The 21,039-nt window shown below is 48.7% G+C and overlaps 1 protein-coding gene across 1 annotated transcript in view; it reads right to left on the bottom strand.

The window, feature by feature from the left end:
• The window catches only part of LOC143981581 (V-set domain containing T-cell activation inhibitor 1-like), a 129,940-nt gene extending 120,940 nt beyond the window's left edge, over positions 1-9,000 (bottom strand). Inside the window, exon 1 of the mRNA XM_077479549.1 lies at positions 8,968-9,000. Coding sequence (XP_077335675.1) covers positions 8,968-8,974 — 7 coding nt within the window. The 5' untranslated portion in view covers positions 8,975-9,000. The remainder of the gene's footprint in view (positions 1-8,967) is intronic.
• Between the last annotated feature and the right edge of the window lie 12,039 nt (positions 9,001-21,039).

Below are 21,039 nucleotides of genomic sequence, written 5' to 3'. Positions count from 1 at the left end.
ACAAGGCTGCAATGATGCACAAGGCTGCAATGATAGACAAGGCTGCAATGATGCACAAGGCTGCAATGATGGACAAGGCTGCAATGATGGACAAGGCTACAATGATGCACAAGGCTGCAATGATGGACAAGGCTGCAATGATGGACAAGGCTACAATGATGCACAAGGCTGCAATGATGGACAAGGCTGCAATGATGGACAAGGCTGCAATGATGGACAAGGCTGCAATGATGCACATGGCTGCAATGATGGACAAGGCTGCAATGATGCACAAGGCTACAATGATGGACAAGGCTGCAATGATGCACATGGCTGCAATGATGGACAAGGCTGCAATGATGCACAAGGCTGCAATGATGGACAAGGCTGCAATGATGGACAAGGCTACAATGATGCACAAGGCTGCAATGATGGACAAGGCTGCAATGATGGACAAGGCTGCAATGATGGACAAGGCTACAATGATGCACATGGCTGCAATGATGGACAAGGCTGCAATGATGCACAAGGCTGCAATGATGGACAAGGCTGCAATGATGGACAAGGCTACAATGATGCACAAGGCTGCAATGATGGACAAGGCTAGAATGATGCACAAGGCTGCAATGATGGACAAGCCTGCAATGATGCACAAGGCTGCAATGATGGATAAGGCTACAATGATGGACAGGCTGCATGACAAAGCTGCATATGACACTGACAAGGCTGTAGATGGACACTGATAAGGCTGCATTGATGGGCATTTAAAGTGGTGTTGCCACCAAAAATATAACCTAACTCGTATGTGCATCAAATGGTCTTCTTAAAATTAATTGGATAATAAAAAAATTTTTACTTACCTATTTCTTGCGGTTGCTAGGTGGTCCCACGAAATCTGCCTCTTCCATTGCCCGGGCTAAGAACGTCACTTCCCTCGGCAGCCCGGCTCGCTGAGGCTCCTGGGAGAAGTATGACACCATTTCCCAGGATGCCTTGGGCATCACCGAGGGCTACAATCGCGTTATTTTGAGACCGGAAGTGACGCGATTGCATGTGTAATTTGGCGCGGGACTTCCGTCGACAACAACCGTTGTCATGGCAACCGGAGCAGAAGACGGCGCTCGATATAGCGCTTACTGCGCATGCGCGAGATTTAATCGAACGGGCGGTGCATGCTGGTCTTTTATCAGCGCACTCTCCCGGAAGAGGATGCCTGTGGGCTTCACATGCCCACAGGCAAAATGACAACCGTCAGGAGACGGTTTTATAAAATCGTTTTGAATAACAAAACAACATGCTGCTGGATGTACAAAAGGAAAAAGTAAGTGTTAGATTTCATTTTAATAAGGATTGCCGGTATGCCAAAAAAAAAAAAAAGGATCAAGACAGTGGAATCCCACTTTAAATGTAAGGTTTCTTTCCTTAAAATTCCCTCCTAAACTTGGGGTGCGTGTTATACGCCAGCGCGTGTTATACATTGATAAATACGGTAATTAACCTATTCGCAGACGACGTCATTTTGATGTTATCCAACCCACTCAGTTCCCTGCCATTAATGCGCACCGCACTACAGAGATTTGGTGACGTGTCGTACTACAAGGTGAACTTCGCCAAATCCTTGATCTTAAGTTTAGGAATGTCCCAGAAAGATAGAAACAAACTACAAAACTCCCTCCCCTACAGCTGGTAGTAGGTGTACCATACTTAGGTATTACCTTGACGGTGTCCATAAAAAAACTTAGCAGACACCAATTTCAAACCCCTTCATGACCAAGCTGGAAGCTCAGATGAAGGACCTAGCTAAAAAGGAACTATCATGGATGGGAAGGCTTGCAGCATACAAAATTACCATCTTACCGCAAATTCTGTACACGTTCAGAACGCTCCCCATCCATATCCCATTTCACTATCTCAAACTCATCTCCTCGTCTATGTGAAAAGCCAAGAAAGCTAGATGCTCACCTAAAAACTTAATCTGACACAGGACAGCAGGAGGAGCGGGGCTAATAGATATTGTAATGGAAATTTGTAGGTTCTGTATATAATTGTATTCTATTTTAAATGTATTGCACAATGCCCTCACTGTTTTCAGTACATGTTTTGCATTCTTTCGAGTCCTGATTAGAATTACCCTGCCTATGTTACGCCCCTTGTTACCATAAACGTACAATTGTAATATTAATGTGTTACCTACGTCATCATGTGTATAAAAACCTTCAAATGCGTCATAATAAAGGAGAACAGTTATTTGGAAAGATGCTGAGCGTTTCTTTTGTGTCTGTTCCCTACTGCAGTAATTATTAATTTGGAACCACTAATCAATATGAGAATAGGAGTTGCCTATCTACAAAATATCCATTTCAGATGGCGAGCTTTGCCGAGGAGGTCTTTCCAGGTGACCCTGAATATCCAAAACGAGGAGCTTGAGACGATCCGGGAATTTCTGATAATTAGCCAGCTGAGGTAAGCCACGATTACATGTGGGCAACCAAACTCAACCAAATAAGACAATGGTTCATAGACCTCGACCCACCACTATGGGTTGAAATTGAAAAAACAAATGCCCCTCACCCCAATCTCCGGGAATTACTAATAGGGGACATCTGGATACCTTGGGAGAGCAGCAAATTGCCACCTACTGTATTGGTAACTCTTCTCCTCCTAAAACAGCAGCTTACAGACAACACTAGATTAGACTACCACCTCTCATTGGATATTCTGGAATCTATAATACCAGCGATATCACCAGGCATGTACTGGCCACCGGGACTACAGGGAGTTTCCCGGTGGGCCGATGGCTCAGTGGGCCACTCTGATGTAAGGGGGTGCTGATGGGACACTCTGATGTAAGGGGGCTGCTGATGGGACACTCTGATGTAAGGGGGCTGGTAATAGGACACTCTGATGTAAAGGGGCTGCTAATGAGACACTCTGATGTAAAGGGGCTGCTAATGAGACACTCTGATGTAAGGGGCTGCTGATGGGACACTCTGATGTAAGGGGCTGCTAATGAGACACTCTGATGTAAGGGGCTGCTGATGGGACACTCTGATGTAAGGGGGTGCTAATGAGACACTCTGATGTAAAGGGGCTGCTAATGAGACACTCTGATGTAAGGGGTGCTGATGGGACACTCTGATGTAAGGGGGCTGGTGATGGGACACTCTGATGTAAGGGGGCTGCTAATGGGACACTCTGATGTAAGGGGGCCGATGATAGGACACTCTGATGTAAGGGGGCTGCTTATGGGACACTCTGATGTAAGGGGGCTGCTGATGGGACACTCTGATGTAAGGGGGTGCTGATGGGACACTCTGATGTAAGGGGGTGCTGATGGGACACTCTGATGTAAGGGGGTGCTGATGGGACACTCTGATGTGAAGGGGGTGCTGATGGACACTCTGATGTAAGGGGGCTGCTGATGGGACACTCCGATGTAAGGGGGCTGGTAATAGGACACTCTGATGTAAGGGGGTGCTGATTGGACACTCAAAATGTAAGTGGGCCCGGTCTGGATGAAGTCCAGGGCAAAATTTCTGTCCCAGTCCAGCCCTGGATATCACTCAAGAAATTCCCACACTATGGAATTAAAACCTTTCAAGACCTATTCCTTGATAACACACTACTAACAAGTGACCTTCTAATCTCCACATATAAACTCCCACCGCCAGTGGCGTATACAGGGTATGGCAGATATGGCAAGTGCCATGAGCGCCATATGAAGGGGGCACTCCTGAGTGCCTGGGCAGCAAGGCACTTACAGAGATCTCGTCTTAAAATGGCCCTGGTATGGCTCATTGTCAGTCTGGGGTGGGATCCTGGCTGGCGAGGCTGCTTTTAGGTCGTTAACCACTGGCCCCTGGCTCACTGCTCAAACCGGTTGCTAGCCAGGGCCCGCCTGGCGTTTAGTAACCAGTGACGTCAGGAGGAGGAGGAGAGAGGCAGAGACCCAGCATTCCTCCTCCACGCCCACTGCTTAGCTCTGCCCACCTCCTATCTGCATCTTCTCCGAGTGCACAAGAAACATGTGAGGCACTGACTTAGGGTTGCCACCTGTCCAGGATTCACCCGGACAGTTCGGGTTTGGAATCATGAGTCCAGGTTTTGAAATGTCTGAAACCCGGACACATTATTTAGACTGGACTATGGCTAGGGTTACTCACTGCAGTTGCTGTTGTCTAAGCCGAGAGTGCCTGTTACATTCTTTCACACTGCCCAAAGCCAACACTAACAACCCCCCCCCCCAACATATACAGAGGGCAGAGGAGAGAGGGCTCGAACTGCATCTCTTCCCCCCCCCCCCAATCCCTGGCACTCTGCCTCAGAAATGTGAAGTCCAGCAGCCTCAGATCCATCTGGATGAGAGGTGTTAACTGCCAAGGGGTGAGTGAGCTCACCATCCATCCATCTGTCTGTGACTGAAGTCTTCCCCTTCTCTCTCTTGCCTCTGAGTACACTAAGGTAAATCAGGGTTCTCAGAGCACCCCTTACGTCAGAGTTGCCCTTTACACCAGAGGCCACAGTGTTTCCCCTACATCAGAATCTTCTCCGTACATCAGAGTTCTCAGTGTGCACCCTCAGTATTCCCAGAGCATCCCTTATGTTAGAGTCCCCAGAGTTCTCCCTTACATCAGAGTCTGCAGAGTCCCCCCTTACAGTGAAAGGGAACTCTGAGTTTAGATGTAAAAGGGGAACTCTGTGGACTCTGATGTAAAGGGGGTCTCTTGTTATTAACTTCATAAGATTAGAAATATTATTTAGTAGAAAAATATATCGATAGTTTATACTATAAAAAAAATTTTACTTGAAGAAAGGGTGGCAACCCTACACTGACTGCAGTGCACAAAGGGAGAGAGGAGTTTAGGCAGCGGTGTCCCAGTGTCCCCCTAGGACAGGGATATGCAATTAGCGGACCTCCACCTGTTCCAGAACTACAAGTCCCATGAGGCACAGCAAGACTCTGACAGCCACAAGCATGACATCCAGAGGCAGAGCATGATGGGACTTGTAGTTTTGCAACAGCTGAAGGTCCACTAATTGCATATCCCTGCCCTAGGATATTTGCAAAATAGGCTGCTGTGCCAGAGAGGGGAAAGGAGCCGGGAGGTGCACTGTGCTCTCTCCCTCCTCTCCAGCTTCACAGTCCTGACACTGCAGCTCTTCTCTCCCAGTGGCTCTGTGTGTATAGGAGCGCCCTGCAGCTTCCCCCCCTCTTGTCCTGTCATTGACTATAGAAGCAGCGGAAAGGAACCAGCAGCCTCATACTATAGGAACGGCTGCCAGCAAGCCACAGGACAAGAAAGAGTTAACAGCAGGAGCTGATCTGCCTCCTGCTGCTTACTGAGCCAATAGGCGCTGCTGTTTTTTATTTTTTTTTAGGGGGCACCCCACTTTAAGTTTTGGTACGAACATGAGTGCTTCATGTGTTTTTGTATCTTGTTTATGTGTTCATACTCTATGTTCATGATCTTTACAGCAACCAAGTATGTTCCCAAGGTTGAACTCTCCTCTACCCAATGATGCGGTAAATGCACCAATAGAGGGCGTTCCTGTCTTCGAGGTGCAGCACGATCCCTTTTGGGGCACCCGAGGAGGGAACGGACCTCAAACCTGGCCATTCAAGGCAGAAAATTATGACCTGTAACTCATTTGCATAAGATTACAATAATAGAGTCAACATACTACTATTGTATAAACACAATGTATGAACCATATGTTGTTTGTAATGAAACCTTTTCAATAAAAATGTAATGATAAAATAAAAAATAAATAAAAAAAATGGGCTAACTTCACTGTTGTCTTATTTTTTTATTTAAAAAAGTGTATTTTTTTTTTTTAAAGCGCCGCTGTGCAAATACGGTGTGACAGAAAGTATTGCAACAACCGCCATTTTATTCTCTAGGGTGTTAGGAAAAAAAAAATTATAATGTTTGGGGGTTCTAAGTAATTTTCTAGCAAAAAAAACAAACAAAACAAAACAGTTTTTAACTTGTAAACACCGAGTCTGTAAAAGAGGCACAGTTAGGGCCGGTTCACACAGCGAGGCGACACGGCTCGCCTCGCCTCGCTCCCGCAAGTCGCCCCCATTCAGTACTATGGAACCGTTCTGAGAGGAGCGACTCGAGTCGCTCCGACTCAGAAAAAAGGTTCCTGTACTACTTCGGGGCGACTTCGGGGGCGACTTGCATTGACTTCTATACAGAAGTCCTCTGCAAGTCGCCGCTGAGGTCCCCGCAAGTCGCGGCGAGGTAAGTCGGAGACGCCTCGCCGCGGCTCGCTGTGTGAACCGGCCCTAAGGTTAAACAAAGTTTCACGGAAAAGTAAAACAAAAAACATAAAATATTTATATATAAACAACAAACATGAATTCAGCAAAAAAAGCACTAAGTCTTCGAAAATACATCGGGGGGCGCCGACAGCTAGAATTACCAGCACAGCATATTTTTAGTTTAGACATTTATTTATGTTTCCTGTATTGTATGAACCACCCATATATGGATCCCCCCAATGTCCCCCCAACTCCCCCCCCCCCGTACTCTAAGTGGGAGTGTCCTCTTCTAAAATCATGTGATCAGTGTCAGCATTGCAATCAGAATCTGCAGTGATCCAATCAGATGAGCAAGACATTTTTTTTTTGGGGGGGGGGGGGGGGTGCCACCAGCATTGCACTAATTTGTAATTTTTCAGTCTCAGCAATTTCTGTAAATAATACAAACCCTGCCTGAATACATAGGTCAAGCTACGCCCATATTTAAAAAAAAACAAAAAACACCCCCCATTTTCTATTGGTATCCACACCTTAGTGGGTCAAGTCACGCCACACCCCTATTCATACTAAACCACACCCACTTTTCTTAGTGGGTCGTGTGGATGCCAAGCCATGCCCATATTTATTATTAACCACCTGCTCAGTGAGCCATGCATTATGTCAAGTTATGCCCGTATGTATAATGAATACCCATTATATTTCATAGATACCGACACCTTAGTGAGCAAGGCATTAGGTCAAGCCACACCCATATATATAATAAACCACACCCATTTTCCATTGGTATCCCCCCCTCCCCTTAATCAGTCATGCATTATCTCAAGCTACACCCATTTTTATAATAAACCACACCCATTTTTCATTGGTATCCCCCCCTTAATCAGTCATGCATTATCTCAAGCTACACCCATATTTATAATAAACCACACCCATTTTCTATCGGTATCCACCCCTTTGTGGGTCATGCATTATTAAAAGCCACACTCATAATAAACCACATCTGTTTTTTTGTTGGTCTCCACCATTTTTCATTGCCATCCATTCCTTGGTGGGTCAAGTATTATGTCAAGCCACACCCACACTCACAACAAACCACACCCATTTTTCATTGCCATCCATTCCTTAATGGGTCATGTAATATGTCAAGCCACACCCATACTCACAACAAACCACACGCATTTTCCCATTGGTCTCTATCATGCATGACCAAAAAAGGGGTGGATACCAATAAAAAAAAAAAAAGTGTGGTTTATTGTAAATATGGGTGTGGCTTTACATAATACACGACTCACTAAAGGGTAGATATTAATGCAAAATGGATATTCATTATAAATATGAGTGCAGCTTGAAATAAGGCGTGCTCCACTAAGGGGCGGATACCGATGGAAAATGGGTGTGGTTTATGGGGGTTGATTTACTAAAGGCGAAATACCCATGCACTTTGCAGAGTGCAATTGCTCCAGAGCTTAGGTCGGATTCACACCTATGGCATTTTTATTGCTTTTTGCATTTTGCAGATATAACATGATTTCCTACGGAGCACGTTCTGTAGGGCAAAATGCAAAAAAAAAAAAGCACAAAAAATGCCATAGGTGTGAATCCAGCCTTAGTAAACAAGGCGAAGCTTCACTTTGCAAAGAACACCCAATCACATGCAAGGAAAATAATTAAAAAAATTAAAAAAACAGCACATTTGCTTGCACACGATTGGATGATGGATGTCAGCAGAGCGTCTGCTTATTTAAAATGCTCAGTCTATTTTCCTTTAGTGAATTTACCCCCCGTGCAGTCTGAATTGTCCTGCTAATGAGAGAAGAATGATAGTAATAGATGATGAAGAGTTGGCCATACACCTATAGATTATCTGCAGATTTTCTATGGTTAGATGGAAAAAGTGCAACAGATTTCTCCATGTTCGCTAAACTGTGTGGATGGAGGAATCTCCCACCGGCCCGACCTTCAGTATCTTGCTAATCGGCCCCGCTGGCTCTCAACCTAAACAATGCCTGTGTAACGACATATTCCGCGACCCATCGCAGTTTGCTACGGAAGTGACGTTCCGTCGCCGCCATCTTGCTACACCCTACACTCCTCCACAGTAAGGATACACTAAGAAGGAGGGAAAGCGGACATCTTGTTACACCCACCGGAGTTTTGCATTCTACACGTATTTATAACAGTAAAATACGGGACTTACAACTCCGTCTGACTACTTGGATGTTGAATTTTGAAAGCAGGGGGCATCCCGGCTCATCTGACAGGTTTACAAATCTGACAGAAGGTCGCTGCTTTTAAAATTCAACATCTAAGTAGTCGGACAGAGTTGTAAGTCCCGTATTTCACTATAGAAACTGACTTTACTGTTATAAATACGTGTAAAATGCAAAACACCGGTGGATGTAACAACATGTCCGCTTTACCCCTTCTTAGTGTATCCTTACTCTGGAGTGTGGGGTGTAGCAAGATGGTGGCGACGGAACGTCACTTCCATAGCAAACTGCGATGGGTCGCGGAATATGTCGTTACATCTACACCCAATCAGAATATTCAGGTGTTGCTTGGGCCAGTGGGAGATTACTCCATCCACACAGTTCAGCGTAGATGGAGGAATCTGTTCCACTTTTTCAAACTGACCATATAAAATCTGCAGATAATCTATAGGTGTATGGCCAGTCTAACATTGTATCCTGTGTAGAATGAAATGTTGCAGCTGTACTCACCCTCCATCTGATCAGCAGCAGTGGATCTGTGAAGTGAAAGAAACAAACTCTTCTTACTGTTTATATATGCTGGTTTTCACTTTCACTATTGCAGGGGCGGATCCAGAGTCCAGTCTCGGGAGGGGCACTGCTATAAAATATGTTTTTTTGGGGGCAATTTATATGGGAAATGGCTGGTATTGGCGCTTCAATCATTATGGCACCATGGTTGTTATGGTGTCAGGATGAAGCGCATTATTTCTATTAATACATTGTAATATAAAATAAAATGGTTCAACTCACCATAATACAGAATCAGTGGGAGCCCCGAGGGTATCATTTGCCACGTCGCCTGCCACCAAATGCGGATTGTCACTTGCCACGTCACTTGTCACCAAATGCGGATTGTTACTTGCCACCTCACCTGCCACACATTGTGGATTGCCACTTGCAACGTAGCCTGCCACACATTGCGGATTGTCACTTGCCACGTCACCTGCCACACATTGCGGATTGTCACTTGCCACGTCACCTGCCACCAGATGCGGACTGCCACGTAGCCTGCCACACATTGCGGATTGCCACTTGCCACGTCACCTGCCACACATTGCGGATTGCCACTTGCCACGTTGCCTGCCACACATTGCGGATTGCCACTTGCCACATCACCTGCCACACATTGGGGATTGTCACTTGCCACGTCACCTGCCACACATTGCGGATTGTCACTTGCCACGTTGCCTGCCACACATTGAGGATTTTCACTTGCCACGTAGCCTGCCACACATTGCGGATTGTCACTTGCCACATCACCTGCCACACATTGCGGATTGCCACTTGCCACATCACCTGCCACACATTGGGGATTGTCACTTACCACGTCACCTGCCACACAATGTGGATTGTCACTTGCCACGTTGCCTGCCACACATTGCGGATTGCCACTTGCCACGTAGCCTGCCACACATTGCGGATTGTCACTTGCCACATCACCTGCCACACATTGCGGATTGCCACTTGCCACGTAGCCTGCCACACATTGCAGATTGCCACTTGCCATGTAGTCTGCCACACATTGTGGATTGCCACTTGCCACATAGCCTGCAACACATTGCGGATTGTCACTTGCCACGTCACCTGCCACACATTGCGGATTGCCACTTGCCACGTAGTCTGACACACATTGCGGCTTGCCACGTAGTCTGCCACACATTGCGGATTGCCACTTGCCACGTAGTCTGCCACACATTGCGGATTGCCACTTGCCACGTAGTCTGCCACACATTGCGGATTGCCACTTGCCACGTAGTCTGCCACACATTGCGGATTGCCACTTGCCACGTAGTCTGCCACACATTGCGGATTGGCACTTGCCACGTAGCCTGCCACACATTGCGTATTGTCACCTACTGTGTCACTTTTCTGCTAAGGTGGTCTTTTGTTGAGTCCAGAGTGAAGATAGGCAGCAGAGAGATGATGTAATCTCTCTGCTGCACACAGCTTCCTGCAAGGTGAGGGCGGAACTAGAGGGATGCAGGGCAGTGAAAGATGATGTCATCTCCCTGCTCCCCTGTCTGCTGGCTTCCTGATTGGCCAGCAGCCCTCCTAAGCCACCCAGCTGCCCCCCCCCCCCCTCACCCGTCCACTCAGCACGGGTACCCGCGGAACCGGCCGTGCTGTCATCCGCTGGCGGTATTCTCGGAGGGGGCAATTGACCCATTGCCCCCCCCTGAATCCGCCCCTGGCCTCAGGGGACATGGGTCAATACCAAATTATTTTTTTAAAACTGAAGTTTTTTCGGGAGCACTGATTTTAATGATGATTAAAGTGAAAAAAAAAAAAGTGAAATTTTAAATATCGTGCCGGGGGGGGGGGGGTGTCTATAGTATCCCGTGTTTAGAACAGTCCCTGCACAAAATGACATTTAAAGGAAAAAAAGTCATTTAAAACTGCTTGTGGTTTTAATGTAATATCTGGTTCCTGCAATATGGATGAAAATTATTGAGAAAAAAATGGCATGGGTAGCCCTCCCTGCCCATTACCAGCCCCTTTGGGTCTTGTACAGATATTAAGGGGAACCCTCTCAGTGGGCGCAGGAACGGGCCCTGCTGTGAAATATTATGTCAAGAATTGTAATTACATGCCCCTGTTAAACAGGGGCTGAAAAATTGGGCCTTAGGCACTGGTACCACAACACTGCAACCTCACCCAGATACTCTAATTGGAGTGCCTCATTATTCCACGCAGCGTATGCTCCAAGAGGTGGACAAGAGGTACAGTGTCACTGATGCATGCACTGTCACTGCTCACCATCCTTGTGGCCTCCTCAAACAGTGACAGGACAGTGCATGCATCCCTGATCATGCCCCACTGGCGTGGTGAGAAAAAACTGAGCTCCCCTGACCCTGTCCTGGTGCCGTAGTCGCACAGGTACTCATTGATGGCCCTCTGCTGCGTGCACAGCCGCTGCAGCATGGCCAACATTGAGTACCACCTGGTGGGCATGTCACATATAAGGCGGTTCTTGGGCAGGTTCAACTCCTTTTGGAGCTCAGCCAGCCGAGCACAGGCATTAAATGATTGGCGGAAATGCATACAGACTTTCCTGGCCTGCTTCAGGACATCCTGTAAGCCGGGGTACCTGCCTAAGAACCCCTGCACCACCAGGTTAAGGACGTGAGACACACAGGGCACATGGGTCAGTTGTCCCTGTCGGAGGGCGGAGAGGAGGTTGGTGCCATTGTCTCAAACCACCATTCCTGGCTTAAGCTGGCGTGGCGTCAACCACCTCTCGGCCTGCCCCTGCAGAGCTGACAAAACATCTGCCCCAGTGTGGCTCCTGTCCCCCAAACAAACCAGCGTAAGCACGGCATGGCATCGTTTTGCCTGCATACTTGCGTAGCCCCTGGAACGCCTACAGAGTACTGCTGGTTTCTGAGGACAAAGCACTGGAAGAGGCCATGGAGGAAAAAGAAGAGGAGGGGGTGGAGGAGATAGGTGTGTCACAACCAGTAGTAGCATTTTGGAGGCATGATGGTGGAACAACCTCCAACACTACTGCACCTTGTCCTGCATCCTTCCCAGCTGCCAGAAGAGTGACCCAATGGGCCGTGAAAGACAGGTAACGTCCCTGTCCATGCCTGCTGGACCATGAGTCAGCGGTAATATGCACCTTACCGCTGACCGCCCTGTCCAGCGAGGCAAGGACATTGCCTTCCACATGCCGGTAGAGAGCCGGAATCGCCTTCCGTTCCATTGTACAAACTCACGGAAGGGGGCCGAGTCTACCAACTGAAAAGGCAGCAGTTGAAGTGCTAGAAATTTAGCCAAGCTAGCATTCAACCGCTGGGCATGTGGATGGCTGGGAGTGAACTTCTTTTGCCGGTCCAGCAGCTGGGGCAGGGACATTTGCCTGCTATAATCGGACGTGGGTGTACCGCTAGCAGAATTCCCGGAAGCACTTGGCTGTGACACACCTAATTCTACACCTTCATTCCTCTCAGAGCAGGTTTCAGAGAGGACTGAAGGTCTAGTGGGGTTGGAGATGCCAGCTGATGAGGAGCAAGGAGAGGTCCGCTTTGTTCTTTGGTGTGGGTCTTTGAGGTACGCTTGCCAACGAGCTGCATGGCAGGTCAACATATGTCTGGTCAAGCATGTGGTGCCCAAGCAGCTGATGTTTTGGCCACACGAGATACGCTTGAGACATATGTTGCAAATAGCAGCGGTGCGATCTGATGCACTCGTCTCAAAAAAGGCCCACACCAAAGAACTTTTTGAATAACGCACAGAGGCAGCGCCCTGCACAGGCGGAGTTCTGCGGTGTGATTCAGTGGGTGTGTTGCCCCTAAGCTGGCCCCCGGAGGGCATCCTGACTCATTGGAGATGTGCCTCCTCCTCCTCCTCTCTCCTACCAGGCACCCACGTGGAGTCAGTGCCCTCATCATCCCCTCCCTCTTCATCGCTGTAGCAAACCTGGCAGTATGCTGCAGCTTGTGGAACATGACTGCCAGATTGCTGTCCTTCTTGAGCATCCCCTTTCTCTGCGCTCACGCTACTGCCTTCCTCTAGCTGGGTATCATCATCAGAGCCTTCAAAACGCTGGGCATCCTCCTGGAGCATGTACCCAACACTGTGCTCAAAGAGTTCAGGAGACTCCTCAGGAGGACGTGGTGGGTCTAGGGAAGGAGTCACTGATGATGACATTGAGAGGAGGGAAGACGATGCATTGGCAGCTGCTTTGCTAGTACCCTGAGACTGGGTGAGAGAGGATGAGGAGGATGAAGAGGGCTTGGTCATCCACTCTACCAAGTCATTGGCATGTTGCGGTTCAACATGTCCAGCTGCCGAAAAGAAGGACAAGCATGTCCCATGGCCACGTGCTGATGACAATGCACCGCGTCCACGACCAGCACTGTTGTCTCTAGACACAGAGCCTGCTTGCCCTCTTTTATGGGCTCACGCCTGTCTGCCTCTCCTTGCTGGCCTTCCAGACATGGTAATGGCCTGATGGGAGTTGGGTAAAACAGCAGTTGGGTAGTGTATATTGTGCTGGAGGCACACAACACCCACTAACTCCTGCAGATGCCTTTTCTATAGAACACCAGAGATAAAGGGGTATACTGTAATGGAGGCACACAACACCCACTAAGCCCTGCAGATGGCTCTATTAGAGAACAGCAATAAAGGGTAGATACAGGTGTATATTGTGCTGGAGGCACAAAACACCCACTAACTCCTGCAGATGCCTTTATTATAGAACACCAGAGATAAAGGGGTATATACAGATGTATGCTGTGCTGGAGGCACACACAACTTCCAATAACTCCTGCAGATGGCAAGTGGGCTCAAATAGAGAAGAGCTATGTAGGTGGATATAGTGGTATGTACTGGGTACAGAGCACGCAGACAGCACGCACAAGCTCCTAACACTACTGACTGCAAGCTCTATTATAAAAGATAGATCACTAGCTATATAGGTGAGGTGAATATAGCGGTGTATACTGCGGTCAGGGCACGCAGACAACAACCACTACAGAAGAGCAAGATCGAAAATCGGCCGATAACGATCGGTGTGTACTGTGTTGAAGGTACACAGAACACCCACTAACTGCTTCAGACGCCAACACACTACACAAGGCCGCCGCGCTGGCGGCCTTATATAGTGTGGGGCGTGTACTACACAGCCTGAGCTATGATTGGCCACAGGCATCCTGCCTGTGGCCAATCATGGCTCTCCTCGCTGCTGGCGCTGTGATTGGCCAAGCATGCGGGGTCACAGTGCATGCTTGGCCAATCATGAGCCAGCAATGCACTGCGATGACGCAATGCATTGTGGGCCGTGAGCGCTACACGAATTTGGCGCGAACGGCCCATAATGTTCGGAATTCGCCGAACGGGCGAACAGCCGATGTTCGAGTCGAACGTATGTTCGACACGAACACGAAGCTCATCCCTACTTTCCGGTAACAAAAGTCCGATGCTCAGACACGCATGCTCAGAACCAATGCAAAAGATCAGACAACAATACAGAAGTTGACCAAAGGGTGGCGGTAAAGAGCAGACAAACCACGTGATTTGGTGATAGTTGGCTGAAAAAGTCCTGCTGTGTGTATGCAATACAAGTCCATGGCCGACGCCCTTTGTACAAAAATCCAAGGGAAAGTTTGTACAAAGTTTGATCGTGTGTATGAGGCTTATGTGTGCTGCTGGACTGGAGGTGTTTGTGATCCTCTCTCTCTCTGCTACCACCCAGGTGGTAGGAGTTTGTTTAGCATAGCGAGCCTCGAGGACTGAAGAAAGAGCATGTGAATAACCTGGGGGGGGGGGAGGGGCAATTGCCTCCTGTAGCAATGCAACTGCTTGCATGTGATTGGATAGTCTTTGCAAAGTCAAGGTTCACCTCATTTACTAAGCTCTGAAGCATCTCCTGCCTTTAGTATATCAACCAAATGTAACGTAAAATTAGATATATTTGTGGGCTGTGATCTCTGTATTTATCGATGATGTCAGGGGCGGACTGACAATTCATGGGGCCCCCGGGCACTAGAATATCATGGGGCCCCCCTGTGTCCCTGCCACACTGCCCACATTACATATGTTGGTCTCTACCCCCTTTAGCTGCAGAGGCAGCAGCTGAGGATGTACACATGCCGTGGCAGGAATTTTACCCCCTGTGGGATGGGGGCAGAGAGGGGCCACCCGGGATGGGGGCAGAGAGGGGCCACCCGGGATGGGGACAGAGAGGGGCCACCCGGGATGGGAGCAGAGAGGGGCCACCCGGGATGGGAGCAGAGAGGGGCCACCCGGGATGGGAGCAGAGAGGGGCCACCCGGGATGGGAGCAGAGAGGGGCCACCCGGGATGGGAGCAGTGATGGGCCACCCGGGATGGGGGCAGAGAGGGGCCACCCGGAATAGGGGCAGAGAGGGGCCACCCGGGATGGAAGCAGAGAGGGGACACCCAGGATGGGGGCAGAGAGGGGCCACCCGGGATGGGAGCAGAGAGGGGCCACCCAGGATGGGGGCAGAGAGGGGCCACCCGGGATGGGAGCAGAGAGGGACCACCCGGGATGGGAGCAGAGAGGGACCACCCGGGATGGGAGCAGAGAGGGACCACCCGGGATGGGAGCAGAGAGGGGCCACCCGGGATGGGAGCAGAGAAGGGCCACCCGGGATGGGAGTAGAGAAGGGCCACCCGGGATGGGAGCAGAGAGGGGCCACCCGGGATAGGGGCAGAGAGGGGCCACCCGGGATGGGGGCAGAGAGGGGCCACCCGGGATGGGAGCAGAGAGGGACCACCTGGGATGGGAGCAGAGAGGGACCACCCGGGATGGGAGCAGAGAGGGGCCACCCGGGATGGGAGCAGAGAAGGGCCACCCGGGATGGGAGCAGAGAAGGGCCACCCGGGATGGGAGCAGAGAAGGGCCACCCGGGATGGGAGCAGAGAGGGGCCACCCGGGATGGGAGCAGAGAAGGGCCACCCGGGATGGGAGCAGAGAAGGGCCACCCGGGATGGGAGCAGAGAGGGGCCACCCGGGATGGGGGCAGAGAGAGGCCACCCGGGATGGGAGCAGAGAGGGGCCACCCGGGATGGGAGCAGAGAGGGGCCACCCGGGATGGGAGCAGAGAGAGGCCACCCGGGATGGGAGCAGAGAGGGGCCACCCGGGATGGGAGCAGAGAGGGGCCCTTGGGATGGGGGCAAGTGGCAACTCTTTGCTTTAGCAGTGCCTGAGTGCCCTAATGGTCAGTCTGCCCCTGGGTAATGATAAAAACAAAACACATCCAAAAAAATGTAACATAAAATGAGTTGTACGTGTGTGCTGTGATCTCTGTAATCACCAGTGATGGTAAAAACACAACATAAAATACACCCCAAAAAAACAAATGTAACATAAAATGAGTTCAGATTATGCACTGAATCGATTTACCTGACTCTACAGAACTGCCTGTAGATCTGAGACAAACTTCCTAATACAATTCAGCATTTAAAGCGTTTGGCTTTCCTGTAATCTACGTGGCTTCCCAGAAATCTCGTCACATTGCTTCATCCTGGTGAAGTGAAAGTAAATAGATCTCAGTAATGTGGAATCGACACCCCCTGTGTAGAAATTCGCAGCTGATGTCTTCAGACATTTTGCGTCTTGTTTCTGCAACACACATTTTTTGCACATGTTTTGCTTTGAGCGTCTTTGTTTCAGCTCATACCTATAGGTTTAACCCTTTCCCTGCCTGGGACATAAATACTACAACCAATGGAGTACAGCCTTCTGAAATGACTGTTTACCTGTGCTCAGCTGACCATTCGCTCCCTAATGGAAGTTTTTTTACCCCCCCCCCCCCCCAGTTGATCACTCACACACACATGATCCATTGTGTTTGGCATGTTTGGCATATATATATCTACTCAACAGAGCCTCGTCTTTTATATTTTACCAAAGGTTGGGTGATATATTGTGTGTGTGTGTGTGATAAAATGAACTTTTGTGTATTTTTTTTCTTTTTTTTACTGAACCTACCTACCTGTTTGATATACAGTTGTGCTAATATTGTGTAGCACTAAAAAAATAGACAGTTTGGGACTTTAAATGAGGCACGGGTTAGCGCCTCCATCCCGTTATTTGGCAAAATGGAAAGGAAATTGGGACTTTAAAATGAAGCGGCTGAAGTGTGGAGGTCAAGGAAAAAATAATTTAATTGAATTCATAATAATGTATGATACAGAAGTAAATCCATATATATACATAGATACATGTACAATTATTGAGCACAAAGTATGTTTATGAAGACATCAAGGTGTATGTAAAGACACATCAAGTCAAAAAGCATATGTAAACAGTAAATAGTGTGTAGGGCAACAGCATAGCCTAAAAGTGCCTCAGGGCGACATCCTGTACCTATGTTTATAATCGCATAGTGTAAACGTAAATGTACTGAATTAATATTGGTAACAACGTCAGGACGTAGTAAATATCACTGTAGCATCCAATGTGGCTCGACGCGTTTCGTGGATGTGTCTCCACTCATCAGGAGCAGATGCGACAGATTCCTGTAAAATGTATAGATATAGTAAACCACACTCTGTATAGAGGGGAGTAGATACAGTACATAAAGTGCTTTCAAAAGTGATTAACCAAACATATCTACCATCTCCGGCAGCGAACGCAGCAAACAGCGACTGGCCCATGGTGAGTCGGAAGCACAGATCGCCCCCCCCCCCCCCCCGGGAGCTGAGGCGGCATATTTGGGCAACGGATGTAGTGAAAAAATGCCTGGGTGTGAAGATGAATTCCATGTACTGACAGTGCTGGTATATGGATCAATATACCAGCATTGTGTAAATGAGCATTAAGTGAACATGTCATAAGGAGATATTAATAAAATAAAAGTGGTTATAAATGAGTGGGGTGAATATAATAGATCTGCAAAAATATAATGATAATGGGAAATAGTGTATGGGAATAAAAGTGTCTGAAAAAATAAAAAATAAAAAAAATGGGAAGGGTGTTAGAACAATGTGAGTGCCTCATTTAAAGTTCCAAACTGTCCATTGTTCATTGTTATAGGGATGGGAGCGGTTGGAGAATTGGATTAGCAGTGTTCCCCCTGCTATCCATGTGTTAGGGTCATTTTTCAGATGTCCATATGCCCCACAGGGCCATGCACATCTGGTATAGCCAAGAACACACTTGGCTTATTGGTGTATGTTGACAACAATTCTAAGTATATAATATATGACATCTCCGGTACAAGTCCTATGGTTATACATGAATACTCATGTCCTTTAAATGATGCATGTCTATGTCTCTGGTGGTGATTTGCATTGGGCTGCTGGCAACCCTGGTGGTGTTGGTGGCCTATTTTCCTCACCTATGGGAGCTGCGATGCACATTTTGGGCTCCTCCCCCCTCCTCCCTGTACATATAATTTTTTATATCCGGGAGGTTCGGGTGGTTGTCCCTTCGTGCATCGGCGCCACGTTCTGCGCGTCATGTGCGTCACGCTGTTTTTTGCGTCATCATGCTGACGCTGTAAATACCATCTGTGTGGCCTTAACGGGGGCGGTGGTCGGCGCCAATCACTGGGCGGTTCCATCTGCTCTACTGTCGGCGCCCATCCCCCCCCCCCCTCGGCTCACGCACGTGGTGCTGGTGGCTTGTATTTGGGCTTTCCCAGAGTCGGAGATGGCTGTTTACACAGCCGGTCTCCTCCTGTGGTTCCTGCACATCAGTTGATTTTTTACTGGGTGTTGCATGGCTTACAGCACTCAGGTAGGTGCAATTTGGGTCCTGGGTTCAGGCATGTACTGGCCATTGGGACTACCGGGAGTTTCCCAGTGGGCCGATGGCTCAGTGGGCCACTCTGATGTAAGGGGGCTGGTGATGGGACACTCTGATGTAAGGGGGCTGGTGATGGGACACTCTGATGTAAGGGGGTGCTGATGGGACACTCTGATGTAAGGGGGCTGCTGATGGGACACTCTGATGTAAGGGGGCTGGTGATGGGACACTCTGATGTAAGGGGGTGCTGATGGGACACTCTGATGTAAGGGGGCTGCTGATGGGACACTCTGATGTAAGGGGACTGGTGATGGGACACTCTGATGTAAGGGGACTGGTGATGGGACACTCTGATGTAAAGGGGCTGCTGATGGGACACTCTGATGTAAAGGGGCTGCTGATGGGACACTCTGATGTAAAGGGGCTGATGATGGGACACTCTGATGTAAAGGCGCTGCTGATGGGACACTCTGATGTAAGGGGGCTGGTGATGGGACACTCTGATGTAAGGGGGCTGGTGATGGGACACTCTGATGTAAGGGGGCTGGTGATGGGACACTCTGATGTAAGGGGGTGCTGATGGGACACTCTGATGTAAGGGGGCTGCTGATGGGACACTCTGATGTAAGGGGGCTGCTGATGGGACACTCTGATGTTAGGGGGCTGGTGATGGGACACTCTGATGTAAGGGGGCTGCTGATGGGACACTCTGATGTAAGGGGGTGCTGATGGGACACTCTGATGTAAGGGGGTGCTGATGGGACACTGTGATGTAAGGGGGTGCTGATGGGACACTCTGTTGTAAGGGGGCTGCTGATGGGACACTCTGATGTAAAGGGGCTGCTGATGGGACACTCTGATGTAAGGGGGTGCTGATGGGACACTCTGATGTAAGGGGGTGTTGATGGGACACTCTGATGTAAGGGGGTGCTGATGGGACACTCTGATGTAAGGGGGTGCTGATGGGACACTCTGATGTAAGGGGGTGTTGATGGGACACTCTGATGTAAGGGGGCTGGTGATGGGACACTCTGGTGTAAGGGGGCTGGTAATGGGACACTCTGATGTAAGGAGGCTGGTAATGGGACACTCTGATGTAAGGAGGTGCTGATGGGACACTCTGTTGTAAGGGGGCTGGTAATGGGACACTCTGATGTAAGGGGGTGCTGATGGGGCACTCTGTTGTAAGGGGGCTGGTGATGGGACACTCAAAATGTAAGTGGGCCGGTCTGGATGAAGTCCAGGGCCAAATTTCTGTCCCAGTCCAGCCCTGCCTGGGTTCACTTTGGTTGTCACTTTTATGTTGTTGTTTGCCCACCACTTTTATTTTAGTTTATTATCATTACACTACACACTCGCTTGTCTTATGTTTCTACCCTCCTAGACATTACTCAGCACTCCTTCCACTTAGGCTCACTTATCACACACCCCACACTTTCACCACATCTCTTATCTTTATCATACCTTTGCAGGCACACCGCAACCTACATATATGTTTACACATCTAGTTCACACTCACATTGTTCTGACACCCTTCCCACATTTTATTTTTTTTCAGACACTTTTATTCCCATACACCATTTCTCATTATCATTATATTTTTGCAGATCTATTATATTCACCCCACACATTTATAACCACTTTTAGTTCATTAATATCTCCCTATTACATGTTCACTTAACGCTCATTTACACATTCGGTTTTGGATACGTCTATTTGATGATCCATATACCAGCACTGTCAGTACATGGAATTCATCTTCACACCCAGGCATCTTTTCACTACATCCGTTGCCCAAATACACCGCCTCAGCTCCCGGGGGGGGGGGGGGGGGGGCGATCTGTGCCTCCGACTCACCATGGGCCAGTCGCTGTTTGCTGCGTTCGCTGCCGGGGATGGTAGATATGCTTGGTTAATCTCTTTTGAAAGCACTTTATGTACTGTATCTACTCCCCTCTATACAGAGTGTGGTTTACTATATCTATACATTTTACAGGAATCTGTCGCATCTGCTCCTGATGAGTGGAGACGCATCCATGAAACGCGTCGAGCCACATTGGATGCTACAGTGATATTTACTACGTCCTGACGTTGTTACCAATATTAATTCAGTACATTTATGTTTACACTATGCGATTATAAACATAGGTACCGGATATGTCGCCCTGAGGCACTTTTAGGCTATGCTGTTGCCCTACACCAGTGCTGGCTAACCTTGGCACCCCAGATGTTTTGGAACTACATTTCCCATGATGCTCAACTACAATGCAAAGTGTATGAGCATCATGGGAAATGTAGTTACAAAACATCTGGGGTGC

The sequence above is a fragment of the Lithobates pipiens genome, unplaced genomic scaffold (assembly GCF_037356315.1).
Source record: "Lithobates pipiens isolate NorthernLeopardFrog02 unplaced genomic scaffold, aLitPip1_a1.2 Scaffold_16, whole genome shotgun sequence".
In the NCBI taxonomy this organism is placed as follows: Eukaryota; Metazoa; Chordata; class Amphibia; order Anura; family Ranidae; genus Lithobates; species Lithobates pipiens.
Note: the sequence above shows the minus strand (reverse complement) of the source record. Positions and strands in the feature narration are given on the sequence as shown.